Below are 14,843 nucleotides of genomic sequence, written 5' to 3'. Positions count from 1 at the left end.
ACACATTCAGTAATTATTGTTCTATTAAGCACTCGATTATGGATGCAAAGTTTTATAGAGATAGTTGTTTAATTTTTTTTTAATATTACGAACAGCAAGATAAAGACTTATTTTAATAACTAATCAATCTTATTCTAACACTAGATTATGTAAGTGGAAGATTTGTCAAAAATTTGATCAGATTTTTTAATACTATTAACGAATTGCGAATCGTAAATACACACGTGTCTGGCACTAGTTTTGCGTACGATATAACATATAGTCAGAACCGATTTCTGGAAACGAATCACAGGGATGTTTATAGACGACGATGATGATTTTCGCGTTTTCACGATACACAGACGCCGCCAACGTGAATTAGATATTTACGCGCGTCGAAGCTCGTCGACGGCGATTCGCTCATATACGAGTTTTACTGCCTCCACGTCGGATCTTACTTAAAGTAATAAAGTGGAACCCGAGATGGGTTAGCAATCCGGACGGTGGGTCGTAAATTTCTCATACCGTACGGTTGCTCGCCCGACCGTCCCCTTGAGCCCTCTCATCCTCTCTCCACCCGCGTTCTCTCTTACTCTCTCCTTCTATCTCTTTCTGCCCTCTGCTCGTTCGGCGAGCACGATTTCAACCCTATTCACTCGCCATGACCCTCTGTGTACGCTTTCTACGAGCCCTTGTCGACGACAGGGACTACCTACGAAATAACAGATTATTACGGCCGTAATTGTTTCGGATATATGCCACCATGAATATGGCGTGTTGACCCAGATTATCGAAGGATTAACCGATTTACGAACGGATTTTCTTTCTCCGACTCTCTATTGTCTAGATTCGCTTCGATTGTTTCTAAAAAAGCAATAATCGATCTCGATAACTGGCGAAAAATATAATTGGAAATTTTGCACTTGAGCATCGTCGTGCAAGTTATTTCAACTTTCATATGCGTACATATCCAATCCTTTTATCATGAAAATATTTCACAATCCTCTCTTTATATCAACGAATATTACTTCGGGGTGTGCGCACTTAATAAAATTACTAATATAATAATAGTATGAAGAGAATTATATATAAATTATATATAAAAATTTTCTCTTTCTTTCTAACCTTTACGATGCAACTTCCGCAGCTTCGATGATGCGCGAATTGAAGGGAGAAGGGAGACCAGAGCGCAGCTTCGATGATGCAGAAAACATATCGGTGGCGACCTCTGCTGAGAAATTTTCGAATTTCGTCCCAAAACTCCTTACTTAATCGATGATGTCGCACACACATATAATTTACACTCGCGCATACTTTCTGAAAACGTAAAACTTTTATCACGTCCCGCTCTATTGTTTCATATAATTTCAATGAATTTTTTCATACTGTTACGTCTATAATGATAAAAGTGCACTTTGCCGTAACCTATAAGCATCTACACGTTTTCGCGGAATGATTCTATCGAAGAAAGGCCGGTATTAACGACTTATCGCGATGTTAATCTTACTACACTACAAACTACAATCTATCTTTTTCGATCACTACAAGTTCCTCTTTTCTTTTTCAAACTTCAGTTACATACCTACTTGATTTTGAATGTAGAAAGTATAAGTATAATATACAGTTACAGCTACAAAGAGAAGACTCTGGTACTCGATAGTTAAATCAGCAATCGTACACTTTCCAACTATTTACTCGTATCATTATCACTCTTACCTCAGATCAGTCGCGTATTATTCGCATTATATTTATTATATATACGCGCGAATACTGGAAATACTGTTAACTGCGTATCGTTTCGACGTGCTTTCGACGTTACGTTTGTACGTTGATTAACGTATTTCGCGATACGACATTTCCGGCAAACATGGGTAGATTCCGGCAGATGGCGCACGCGTAGTTTCGTGGCCTTTTTCCTGTTCACGCCTGCACGGACGAAGACGTGAACGTAAGTTGTAGAATAGGAATTATTATTACGACGGGATAGTTTCGTGCCGAGGAAGTGCAAATCGGCGTTGTCGGGTGATTCGGAGCAGCCAGGAACCGTGAGTGATCGTGCAGGTGCGAAAACGCGTGCGGGATTTCGCGCGAAAAACGCATGCGGCATGTGTGACCGCGTGGCCACATGTGTCTTACCAATTTCGTTCCCGTCAGTTTTTTTTTTTTTTTTTTTTTTTCATTGAGAAATTTTAAGAATGTTTATCTCGTCTATGTCACCTACAATCGATTTGCCGCGGCACGAAAATCGTATTGTGTCTATAGCTATTTTAATATTATACCAGTATTTAATCTTAACAAAGCGACTACTTGCTCTCAAAGATAAATACATATTTTTTTAATAAGCTTTCTTAATGAGCAAATCATTATCAATATACTTTGGATCTAGTTATTTTTATTAACAAAATTAATTGCTACCAATTTATTTATCAAAATCTATTTTTGTTATTCTGAATTGTGTTTGCACGTTATATTGCGATAAACATATATTTAATATGATAAGAGTTATGCTGTATCGTGCAGAAATAATTGGGAAATTATTTTTAGAAATGATTGAATATATAGTAATTCTTTAAAACAATTGTTTTATACATTATCTTGTGTTTTATTACAAGAATAAGTGAGAGTACTTTTGTTTTACAGATAAACATGGATGATAAAGAAGTATTTGACGATATGGTGGTGGCAACCACAAATACATTGCCAGTAGCCATGCCAGCTGAACTACCCGAGATCAAATTGTTTGGACGCTGGAATTGCGATGATGTGCAAGTAAATGACATGTCTCTACAAGATTACATCGCCGTGAAAGAGAAGAATGCCAAGTATCTTCCACATTCAGCGGGACGTTATGCGGCAAAACGTTTTCGCAAAGCTCAGTGTCCCATTGTGGAACGTCTCACAAATTCTCTTATGATGCATGGCAGAAACAACGGAAAGAAATTAATGGCCGTGCGAATTGTCAAACATGCCTTTGAAATTATTCACCTTCTTACTGGCGAGAATCCTTTGCAGGTGAATTGATTATTTATTTAAAGTTTGCCAACATACATTTTATTTTCTTTATGAATAATTCTATATCATTTTATGTATTAAGAAATTTGATTAAAAAATTTATTATATAAAAAAAATCGTTTCTTTTACTTGTTTCTTATTTTATAATTAAAAAATCCATATTTTTCTATTAAATATGAATTTTTTTATTATAAAATAAGGAATAAGAAAAGTAAAAAGAAGAAAAACATTTTTTTTTTATATAATAAACTTAAATCAAATTTCTTAATATGTAAAATTTTGTTATAAATTATTTTATTATAATATTAAAATGTTACTGAATATAATATCACATATTTAAATTAAAATATTTGTGTTTCAGGTTCTTGTTACAGCCATTATTAATTCTGGGCCAAGGGAAGATTCTACGCGTATTGGACGCGCTGGTACTGTAAGGAGACAAGCTGTAGATGTATCTCCGTTACGTCGTGTTAATCAAGCCATTTGGTTGTTGTGTACTGGCGCGAGAGAAGCCGCATTCCGCAACATCAAAACAATCGGCGAATGTTTAGCCGATGAACTTATCAACGCCGCTAAAGGTTCATCAAATTCTTATGCGATTAAGAAGAAAGATGAATTGGAGCGTGTTGCCAAGTCGAATCGATAAACATAACTTTGTATATGCGGAAAAAATAAATAAACGTTCTATCTTTAAATTACTCCCTATTTTATTTTATGATAAGAAATTTATTTTAAAAATTCCTGTAATTTTTAATGTTAACTGTTGAAAGTTTAACATGTCAATTCTTGAATTAAAATTCTTTGCGTTGGAATTAAAATTAGTCGATGAATTAGCTTTTGAAGGAATCAATTAAATAGTTTAGCTTCTTATGTTATAATTTAGAAATTTTAAAGATTGTTAAAGATTCATTCTTTAGTTAAGTAATTCATAAGCAGACTTTTGTTTATATTAAATTTATTTTTATTTTTTAAATATTTTTTTGTGGACGAGAAAATCGATTATGTATTATAGAATTTTTGACTGATTCCACGTTAAGATAATAATGTATAAAGTACAAATCAATTTTTAATTAAAAACTATGAAGGAAGAATTTTCAATAAGAAATCGTTTTTTTTTTTTATTAAAAATAAAATGCATAAATTATTAGTGTCACTACAATAGTGCACTGCCTGCCTTCTTGAATGGCGCTAAGTGTACGAATAGAGACAATCAGTTGGTATTTTGAGGTTAGAAAGCTGACAGTACGTGTGAAAAAGAAGATCTGAAAAATACATCAAGTGTTAGAAATATCATTGACAATGGCAGGTGCTATCAAAAAGGTAATTTATCTATAAATTCAATAATGAATGTATCTAATATTGATAAAGTTTAATATTAAGAATGTCATCTGTTATGTAACTTGATAACAAAATTTATATTTAACAATATCCATATTGATATATATAAAGCTCTGTTACTAAACTAATTTAGTATTTACTTAATTAATATTATCGTTTTTCATTTGCAGACTACGAATATAAAGGGATTGGCTGTTTGCGCAAGGCCTCATTTAGAATTAACTCCATTGTACAATAGAATTTTGCGAGTGTTAGAGAAGTTTCCCAAGGATTATACTTATCGAAAAGAAACTGAGAAGGTTGTCAAAAATCGTTTGAAGATCGTGAAAGAGGTGATGCTAATGCTCATTAAAGTAACAACAGTTATCCTGAAATAATACTATGTATTGTTCTTGATTAAGCATCATATTTTGTAGACTGCCGATATACAAGCTATAGAAGACAAGATAGGCTGCGGACAAGTAGAGGAACTTATAATACAAGCAAAGAATGAAATGTCACTGGTAGAAAAGATGTTGGTGTGGAAACCATGGGAGAAATTAATACAGGAAGCACCACCTAACCAATGGACATGGCCACCGCATAAGTAATTGAATATTGTTATAGATGTTTGTATATAGTGTGTGAAAATGCAAATAAAATATAGATTAACTATTATTCAATGTAATATTTCATCTAATAAATAATCCATAACTTGAAAAATATATATATGCACAACTATATTAAAATATATATAACCATAACTGACATTTATAATTGCATTTCCTTCTCGGTCTTTCAGAAAAAGAACAGAAAATTATTTAAGAAATATAGTTTTAACAAAAAACATCTCAACAAAAAAAATAAATAAAGATAAATAGATAAATTTTGAAATGTTTTTTTTAATTTTGAATTATAAGATGAATATGTTTAATGAAATTGCAATATTTCATGTATTTTTCATTACATGCTGTGAAATTTCGTTACATTTAAATGATTGCAATCACATATGTTTATAACAATTTTGTTTCTTTTAAAAATTCAATATTTTGAGCTTTATGCGTGTCGAAACGCCGTATTCTTTATGTGTTTATTAATTCATTATCGCATAAAAGTATGAGAGAGAGAGAGAGAGAGAGAGAGAAAGAGAAAGAGAGAGAGAGAGAGAGAGAGATCCAATATTTGAATATTATTTTTATATATGCTCATAAAACTTATGGCATTTATTTATAAGCTTTAAGACTTATGAGTTACTTTCACATAATTGAACCGATTGAATTCAAGAATGAAAAATAAAAATGAACGATAATGTAATTATAAAAAAAATGTATTCAAAAATTGTGTGTGTGTATGTGTGTGTGTGTGTGTGTGCGGTCAAATTGCACCGACCAATCAGAGACCGAGGCTGGTCGGCCCTATTAATAGTCGCGAAACGGTTGTCCGGGCAGTCGCAGTGGTTCATCCGAATTGTTTCTCGTCGATCGTGATTGAGTCCGGCTAAGTGCATCGACGAAAAAATGGGGTACGGGACACCCGGGGCACCGTACTTTCATGATCGTCATCGAAACCCGACGTGGACAATCGTCTTCTTGTCCGGGAAATGCAGTCATATATGTATATATGTCCTGTGTCCTCGCCGTGCCGCATGGTTATCTCGGTACGCGATCTACACTTTATTATTATTTAAATATCATCGAAGAATGGTAAGATATTGTTGCGAAATATTATATCAATCGCGGTTTAATATAATGAAATCGAGTAAAATAGACAATTGGACAATTATACTGAATTATTTTTAGTTTCGGTAAGAGTGAGTGAGACATTAAATGAGAAAAAAAGAGGAAAAATTTATTAATTTTCTTTTCATTCATCATATGCAGAGATGAGATAAAGATTTGGAACTCAAAGATGTGTATATAAATATATATATATGTATGTATATGTGCATATTTATATCAAATATCATGTCCAATATCATATTCAATATTTTTTTTAGTTTCGTATTTTTATTTTCAACATGGCTAATACAACCGTCATTATATATATAGCAATGTATAGACAAACATGCATAATGTAAATCAATCTCTAATTTCTTGTACCGCGTAAACATGTATATACATATTGCATGACTAAAGCTCGACAGCTGATTGGCTATCTCGAAAATGAGAAAATAGTTGTACATTCCCATCTATACAACTTTGTTCTAATTGGTCTAATTCTAATGTGCGATGCGCCATCTGAATTTTCGATATTTCATGTTCGATGCGCAAGTAGTGCCTAAACGGCAGTTACGTTCAAACTTTTTTCGAGTCGCGAAGTGACCGCCATTATCTCGTTTATCAGTCTCATTTCTCGCGGAAGAGAGTCGTCCTTGCGTTTCCCTTGAAAAGCCGCGGCGCGGAAGACTCGCACTCGGGTGATCCTCGAGGGAGGAAGAGAGAAGCGGGTGCAGAAAAGAGCGAAATGGAAAAAGATGTACCGTTCTCCGACAGAGGTAAACGAGCGGCACGGCGCATGGCACTATTCCCCCCCACTCCCTCCGCGCCGGCGACTTGTGCACGAGCACGACTCGACAAGTCGACACTCGCTCGCGGGACGTTGAGGTGGCACAAGTGGAACGTTAACGGTCGTCACGTATTCGCGCATTCTGCCCCGTCGTGCGGTATAAACACGCGGCCCGAGTTCGACAGGTGGCTGCGAACGTGTGCGTATCATTCGGATCGGAAAGAATTTCGCGTCTCGTCGCGTTCGGCAATCGACAAGTGATCGTGACAAGTGTAACGACAACCGTCGTTGGTTCGAAAGATCGAGAGAGCGCGCGAACAAAGTGCATTATTATATACCGTTCTATTCTACCGAACAGTGCGCACAGTGATCTCTCGTGCCAGTCGCCGACCTGGGTTCGCAGATTCGATTGTGTTCGGGATTGAGGAGAGGAGGAGAAAGACAGCCCGGCTGCGTCGTGGGAAAGGGATCAACGCCGCGGATTTATCGGTGAGTGTTGATTTTGCGTTTTAACCTAACCGTCAGGGATGCTCGAGCGGCCAAGCGTTCGATGAAGTGAAGCAAACTTCACGCGAAAGAATCGAAACTCGAAAAATTCACTTTTCAGTGTCGAATTAAATATTAAGTATTTCTCTCTTGTGGATGGAATGATTTTTATTTATATAGAAATATAGATTGGAATGCAAGTTTGTTAGTTGAAAACATCGAGAATTTTGAGATGTCAACGTGTTAATATTTACGTTTGTCGGAATGTTCACATACGTCTGTCATAATATTTATATATGTTTGTCGTAATGTTTATATGCGTTTGTCGAAAGTTTTGGCCGATCGAAAATTTCAAGAAAATAAAATAACATACGAATATTACTCTCTATGCTTAACTTAAATCGAAAATATTAAAAATGTAGATAGCGATCAAAAACTATATATTACGTGAATTGAAATTTATCGGACATTTTGTTGTTAAAATTTAAACGTATTTCAAACTTCTTTTTGTCGATTCTGATTTAATTTCACATACCGGTAAACGCAGAATATACGATCATCAGAAACTGATAACACTGATATTTCCTTCATAAAAATTATATTTTGATCTGAGATATATGTTGTAGATAGTCATGTTTCTAGATAGTGAAAGGATTAAAGCTTTAAAGCTCGGAATTTAAATTATGCGCGTGTCGTTCACGGCCGTGGAGTATGCATGAGTAATGCGCATTGAAATAACGCGACATGTAATTATCACGCTATGCCATATACGCATGGCATTTAACTGGAATAATGCGAATAGACAAATTGTCAGTTATATTCGTGCGCGTGTCAAGATAAACTTCGTCATAGTAATTTATTCGCAGCGGTAAACGCGCGAGAGTTTTAATCGCTAGCTTGATATGTATTAGTATGCCTTAAACCTTAAAATAAGAAGGTTTCTCTATTTATTTGCCGTATAAATGTAACGAGCATTTTCATTTCAAATGTTCTCTTATTAATTTTATCAACACTTCAACATCATCGAGAAAAATGTATTCTGAAAATTAATAAGTCTAATTATAAAATATAATATGATCGGATTCGAAATATTCTGCTTATAATGAATTTAATTTTTTTAAAGAGAAGATTCCTTATTGAAAAATTCAATGCCACAGTGGCCGAACATTTTTATGAAATAAAAAAAATTAATTTTACAATTAAAGAATTTAGAAAATTAAACTTTTAGATTTAATACATACACTGAAAATAAATTTGTTAGCTTGATGACTAAACCTTTCAACTAAATTACTATTTTGTTAATTGAACATATATTAGTATTTAAGTCAAATATACATTTTGTTAGATTTAATGTTATATTTAATTTAAATATTTCTATATGTTCAATTAACAAAATAATATTTAGTTGAAAGGTTTAGTTAAGTTAACTTTTTTTTTTTTTTCCAGTACGTTTGATATTGCATTGGTGAGAGCTTTTAATCATAATTAAAATAAGGAAAAAATATGATGTTGAGTGTTGAATTTTAACGATACCACGTGTTCGCACGTGGACACGTGTACGTTGATATGGCGAGCAGATTGCACGCCCTATTTCCATTCGTATCTTCATTACATGTATAGCGGTATACACGTATATATGTCGCATATTTGTGGAGAAATAGTTACAAACATAGCCCCGGGTTCGCCACGATTAGTTTTCGACCATCTAGCGTGACGTTGACCTGCTTTCGAAACGTTGCTCTGCGATATATTTTCACACAGCTAATTAGGTTAATATATTGTATTTATCTGACGTGAGAGATATGTCGAGTAGGACTATTAAACTAAACGAACATATGATATCTATTATATGTTTTAGAACATTATTATTTATATTGTTCAAGATAAACACACACACAGCTTTTTTTTAAGTATCGAATATATAATGAATCATCTTGAGTTTTTTTTTAAGTCGTCCGAAAAAAAGAAGCTTAAACAAAAACAGAAAGATGGGCATAAAACGCTTCTCATCCATTTTTCGCGATTTACTGCCACCGATCATTCGCGACGACTATAAATTCCGAAACGCGATCGTCGGTTCATCATGTATGCTTTTAGTTATAGCCGCGCTCGTTATACGCACACAAGTGCACGACGATATCGCGTGCGTATCTGCCTGCGTGCGTGCGTGCGTGTAAAGTTACGGAATGCGCTGGGAATTTTCATTGCGCGTGATCGAGATTTTTCATGGCTGCGTCGGTAGCTGCATCGCCGAGGTGAAAATAGTTATTTACCTATAATAATTTCCCTCCGCGGATGATCAACCTCCGCGAGAGACGATTATTGCGACCGTCCCGCGTTATGAGAATGCGCGCCTGATTATCGTCGTGATTTACGGGCTTTAAAACGTGGGAAAGTCGTCGCTTTTTGCGATAAGTTATAAATTTTTACGCATCTAGGCTAACGATCGTTTTACAACTCCGAAATCATTAGAAAAAAATATTTATTCGCGTTCGAGTACGCGGATTTAAAATTATTTCTAGGGGGTCTAATAAATGTTTTTTCGCTAGCTGCAGCTTCTGCCTTGAACAAGCGTAATTAATTTGTTAGTAGCCGCAAACTATTACGATTAGATTTCTTATATACTAATAAGTATTGTGACACCAATTTTGACTGTCACAAAAAATTCTACCTTTACGTGTATCTTCAATTTGCATAACTTTTTGTGTCATATCTTATTGTAAATGGGAATTGAGAATAGAGAATAGAAGGTTTATAATTGAAAATTAAGATTTGAGAAAGATGAACGATTATTAATTTAAAGCAGAATTTTCAGAATCGACAGCTATTAGATACATCACATGCATAAAAGCTTAGATTATCACCCTATACTTAAGTAAGCTACTATACTTAAAACAGTATTCCAGTGAGAAAAAAATTCAGTATCGAATATGATAGAATACATTTCTAGAAATTAGTTATTTCTCTCTCGTATTTCGCAGCGCAAACGACAGGCGCAGATCGCGGCAGATATTCCCAGATAAAAAGAATGCGGCGGACGATATTCTAAAACAATGCCGACGGAGACGAGCGCATCTTTCCGCTTACAGCCAAACACAATACGCGATTTTTACGAGCGCGCGGCAGAGAAAACGTTATACGTAGCTTTTGCGGTATATAAACCGCGCTAGGAGTAGCCGGACGGACAGCTGAAAAATTTCGCACGACTATATTCTCGTATGAGATTCCCTTGTGCTCGACGATGCTTATAAATGTCGCATTCCACCACGACTTGCTGCATTTCGTGATGTTGTTTCCTCCATTCGCTGCATTCCGCGAATTTTCCACTCCGCATTTATTACATATTTACCGAGATTGTGATAAATTAAGTCTGAAGTACTTCTGTCTCATTATCAGTCAATGATCCTACTTTATGAGTATAGTACGTTATTATCTGTAGTATATGTGTATAGTATCTTCATAAAATTTTTCAGATAATTTATAATTGAGAGTTTCTCTAATATATCACTAAAGTATATATTGTGATATATTTTAATATTTATCTCTCAAGTCTTTTAAAAAGTTGGAATTTTTAAGAAATCTAATATTCATTTATATTTTCGATCGAAGAAACCAAGAAAAAATATTCAAATATAACAATTAAAAAATATTAAAATATTAAAAAATATTAAATGTTATATCAAGTGACAAATATTTTTTATGTAATGTACAACAGTAAAGATAACTTTTCCTCTACTTTAAACGAATTGACTGATCATTTGATGAAACCGTGCCGCGGAAACGATGCGCGGATCTGCGATATCTCCGGACTGACGTAGTATATCGCGGAAAGGGTAGCCCCTCCGCAATAGTAGAACGTTAACATGCCGTGACGTTGCCCCGTTAGAATACTCGGCGGCCTCTACCATCGCATCCCGTGCGCCGATCGTGAACTTTATTTACACTCTCTCGTGCCGAATCCGCATCTCGCGTCCTCCGCATCTCCGCTAGTCGGTCGCGGACATCGCGATAACCATCTTTTTCACGACTTTACGGTACTCGCCGTGCACCAAAATTCATATTCTTCCCGAAAAATTCATTATTCGCACCCGTCCTTTTTTACATCTCGCCTAATTTAGCAAATTAATTCGTGCGAATGTTTTGTCGACATATCCGAGTATCCTCATTTTATGTGTACAACTGTTGTATTTTGATTGCGCATACATTACATGTATGAAGGAAAGAACGTTATTTTCATTATTCATTATCTTAGCATGGTGAGCGTCTCGGTTGCCTCTTTGCAAAATTTATATAATTCTTCATTTTATTCGAAAGCGATTTGATTATAGTCAAAGCATGCTTGAGAGGCATCATAAATTTAAATAGCATGAATATAATAAATCAATTATATGAGATAAGAGCGCTTCGTGAATTTAGCGCGTTTATATAGATATCGGTTAGCACATGAGAATTTTTTAATCAGACACGAGAAAAACGAGAAACATAACTGTACATAGAAATGGAACTGTAGAACATCCTAAAATGCCACATAGCGGTTCTACAATAAAGTCAGAGGTTGAAGGTGAGACGGGAATCGAATAACCGTCGAGGATGAAATGTATTGGGGCGATCAGGATCGTTCGAGAGAAGCAGCGAATGATGATCACTATAGGTTGGAATTCTTGATGAAAGACTGAATGGATAGCTGAATGGTAAATGCGAATAAGGTGTTACGTGTAAAATATGGTTGAATTTATGATTGAATCAATAGCGACCCGCCGCGCTTTCATCGTCTGACTTGTTTTGCATACCAACGACGTAAAGCTGGATCACGCAACACACTTTGAGAGATGTCACAATATGACATCTCTCAAAGATTAGCTGCAATCGCATATTATACGCTATGGATGATTCCGATTGCAATCGATCGATCTCGCTTATTGCACAAATTTCATAAAATAATTTAAACATTATTGTTGAAAAAGATCTTTAAAGCTTTTATATAATAAGCTATGTTATTACTTATTACGTCATTGAAATATCGATTTAACATTAATAATTTGTGTATCACAACTTAAAAAGCAAAAAGCAATGTACTAGTACATATTTTTCTTCAATTCTAAGTTTTATATAATGCGTTATATTTGTTCTAAAAATATTTCTGGGAAAAAACTCACGATAAAAAATGCACCGTTTATTAACATTGTAACATATAAAGGATTAATCAATTTATTCGCTTGGAGCGACGCTTTAATTAATACATAGCTATCAAGACGAGAGGTCAGAGTCGAATGGCATGACTTTGCGTTCCAGCTCTCACCTTTTGAATTTTGTGGGTCAAGCAGATTTCAGGTTAATGATTATTGCTTCCGAAAGATGATCGATACCATCTCCGTGATGGATAACTGAATTAAAATGAGATGAAAGGAATTTTTCCTACATCGAACGTTAACTCTATTTTCGTTTTACATAAAATCGCGTACTATATTAGCGAATTCCGATCTCAAAAGATAAGAGGATATCTTAACAATGATAACGATAACAAACTATGTTGCAGACGAGATGATGGAAAAATCAAAGATTGAATTGTAACGATCCATTTTTTCTTTTTAAATCTTTTATCGCGTTTGCCAATCTCACAGCTACTATTGTTACAGTAAAGCAATATCGCGTCTTCGTAAATCTTCATCTAGTTTGAGTCGCCGGTAACCTTGGTACGCGGAAACGAGACCTTGGCGTGTGCAGGCCGCTATAAAGTCTTACCTAATGTTAAGCGACCCGAGAAGATAAGGACCGCGCGAATGGCGAACGCGATACAACGAGCCTCGTTCGTCGTGCTCAATGGCTCGAGACTTTCACGTGCATTCCTCATCCGACGTGTTTCTCCATGCTTGGGTTCTCTTTCTCTCTCGCTCGTGTACACGAATAAACCTCTCCCCGAATACTCGTCTTTCTCTTTTCCGTCGCCGCGCGATTCCGTTCATCTTTTAGCCGCGTTCTCCACCTGCCTCGCCCATCTTCGGCAGCATATTTTTCTGCGGGGTGGCGGCAGAGGAGAAACACGAGCAGCTTTGCGGAAGTTCTGTTTAACCTCTCGAACTCTCGATTTACGAAGCACTCGACTCGCCGTGGAATGTTCATTTGAGATACACTGTCGGCAGCACCGCTATACACGCGACCACGAAGACACACTCGTTAACCCCTTCAAGTTAACGCCCGTGGAAATGATGTGGGCGGCACTCTGGATGCGACCGCACGTGTCTCGGAGCAACTCATAAACTTAACGCTATATATTAGTCAGTCCGAGATTTCATACACCTCTCGTCAAAAAAGCGCGATTCGTTGCAATTTGATAGCATATCTTAAATATCTTTGCTCTTACATATATATCATACAATTATTCTTAGAGCGCAAATTTTTATTTACTTTACATATTAATAATCGTCCACGGTCGAGAAATATAAGAATTTTATATCTATATAAATCAAATATTCCTCAGCGAAAAGTCATTTTTGTTTAACGAGAAATATTCTCTCGCTTTCTATAATACAGTATATGTGTGTTTGTTATGTCCACTCTCTCCTAATATACATTTGCCAAACGAGTTTGGACATGGAGAGAAATCTATATTCCAGTTTATCTTTCCAATAAGCACCAACTGTTAACCCCTCGCTTTTTTAGACTGGGCAAACAACTTCTGAGGACCGTAGGTCAGGAGAGGTCGTAAATTTCTACCTTAACTGAGACGCGATCTCTCGGTTCTTTCTTGAGGCGAAGCCTAAAAAGTGCGGCTAATGTATTATTCCTTAGACGATCTCCTTGACGATTCTTTTTTTCTTAGACGATCTCCTTGACGTACGAGCTGCGCAATTTCACACTGGCAGTATATTTAAATCGTTTAAGAACATTTTAAATTATTTTAGAAGGATCTTTACACAATTATTTTATATAATAAATTAGAAAATAGAAAGCAAATTTTATATATAAGAACATTTTGCACGATTCTGCAATTTTTAAATATTCATATATAATTTCAATAACATACTATTTATATATTCCATTTTTTTTATCAAATATAAAATTAAAAATCTTTTAAAAAATTATTTAGGAATCTTAGGATGTTTATTTAGGATTATCTAGGATTTTTTTAGACTCTTGGGAATATTTAAAGAAACGCGAAAGCTTAAATGCATATTTAACATTTAACGTGCATATACTATTTGAATGTGTCAACGGATCTGCACAATATATGATATTTAAGTAGGAGAAAGTCGGACAAGGCAAAGAAGAACATCGATGCATTTGATTTATGTAAATAAAAATGCCAATGTATAACCAGCCGACTTTGCCCTGCTGTATGTATTTGATCGCGTGATGATGGAAAGGCGGACGTTGAGAAGATCCGCGCTGCGAGGGAAATCGCGCGACACGTAAGAATGAATGGCTCTTGTGCCACGTAAGAGAGTAAAACTAATTTCTCCTCTTCTTCTCCTTCGTATCGCGGTGGTTTTCAAATGGACCGGGACTGAGCACGAGCGGTTATTTGAAACGAAATTACGCGAGTA

At 35.4% G+C, this 14,843-nt stretch overlaps 4 protein-coding genes across 12 annotated transcripts in view; 3 read left to right on the top strand and 1 right to left on the bottom strand.

The window, feature by feature from the left end:
• LOC145934087 (uncharacterized) overlaps positions 1-1,786 on the bottom strand; it is a 28,495-nt gene extending 26,709 nt beyond the window's left edge. Inside the window, exons 1-2 of one of the 3 annotated variants that reach the window (XM_083034337.1) lie at positions 1,696-1,786; positions 1,105-1,296 (exon numbers count right to left, since the gene is read on the bottom strand). In XM_083034337.1, the coding sequence (XP_082890463.1) occupies positions 1,105-1,272 (168 nt within the window). In that variant the 5' untranslated portion in view covers positions 1,273-1,296; positions 1,696-1,786. Of the gene's footprint in view, positions 1-1,104 lie in introns of all 3 variants that reach the window. The other 2 variants (XM_083034336.1, XM_083034335.1) reach the window with 2 other exon arrangements.
• Positions 1,787-1,845: 59 nt separating this feature from the next.
• Positions 1,846-3,686, top strand: Rps5a (ribosomal protein S5a). 3 transcript variants are annotated; one of them, XM_083034332.1, is made up of 3 exons: positions 1,846-1,927; positions 2,620-2,991; positions 3,353-3,686. In XM_083034332.1, the coding sequence occupies exons 2-3, from the start codon at positions 2,626-2,628 to the stop codon at positions 3,635-3,637; spliced, it is 651 nt and encodes a 216-aa protein (XP_082890458.1). In that variant the 5' UTR covers positions 1,846-1,927; positions 2,620-2,625; the 3' UTR covers positions 3,638-3,686. The 3 variants fall into 3 exon arrangements, with proteins under 3 accessions (XP_082890458.1, XP_082890459.1, XP_082890460.1); XM_083034333.1 differs by having other exon boundaries at positions 1,885-2,040; XM_083034334.1 differs by having other exon boundaries at positions 1,913-2,024.
• Positions 3,687-4,143: 457 nt separating this feature from the next.
• Nd-13b (NADH dehydrogenase (ubiquinone) subunit ND-13B) lies at positions 4,144-5,072 on the top strand. Its single transcript, XM_083033349.1, has 3 exons — positions 4,144-4,311; positions 4,500-4,661; positions 4,746-5,072. Exons 1-3 carry the CDS (start codon positions 4,291-4,293, stop codon positions 4,917-4,919), a joined length of 357 nt encoding a protein of 118 aa, XP_082889475.1. The 5' UTR covers positions 4,144-4,290; the 3' UTR covers positions 4,920-5,072.
• Positions 5,073-5,745: 673 nt separating this feature from the next.
• Positions 5,746-14,843, top strand: part of LOC145934017 (uncharacterized) — a 103,547-nt gene continuing 94,449 nt past the window's right edge. For 2 of the 5 annotated variants that reach the window (XM_083034161.1, XM_083034159.1), the window contains exon 1: positions 6,403-7,302. The gene's annotated coding sequence lies outside the window, so the exon portion shown is untranslated. Of the gene's footprint in view, positions 6,012-6,402; positions 7,303-14,843 lie in introns of those variants that run through there. The other 3 variants (XM_083034158.1, XM_083034160.1, XM_083034162.1) reach the window with 3 other exon arrangements.

This window comes from Prenolepis imparis, unplaced genomic scaffold (assembly GCF_030444845.1).
Source record: "Prenolepis imparis isolate NDT839.2.m4 unplaced genomic scaffold, iyPreImpa1.0 SCAF_3, whole genome shotgun sequence".
Lineage (NCBI taxonomy): Eukaryota > Metazoa > Arthropoda > Insecta > Hymenoptera > Formicidae > Prenolepis > Prenolepis imparis.
The sequence above is the reverse complement of the archived record's forward strand: the minus strand, read 5'-3'. Positions and strand labels throughout refer to the sequence as shown.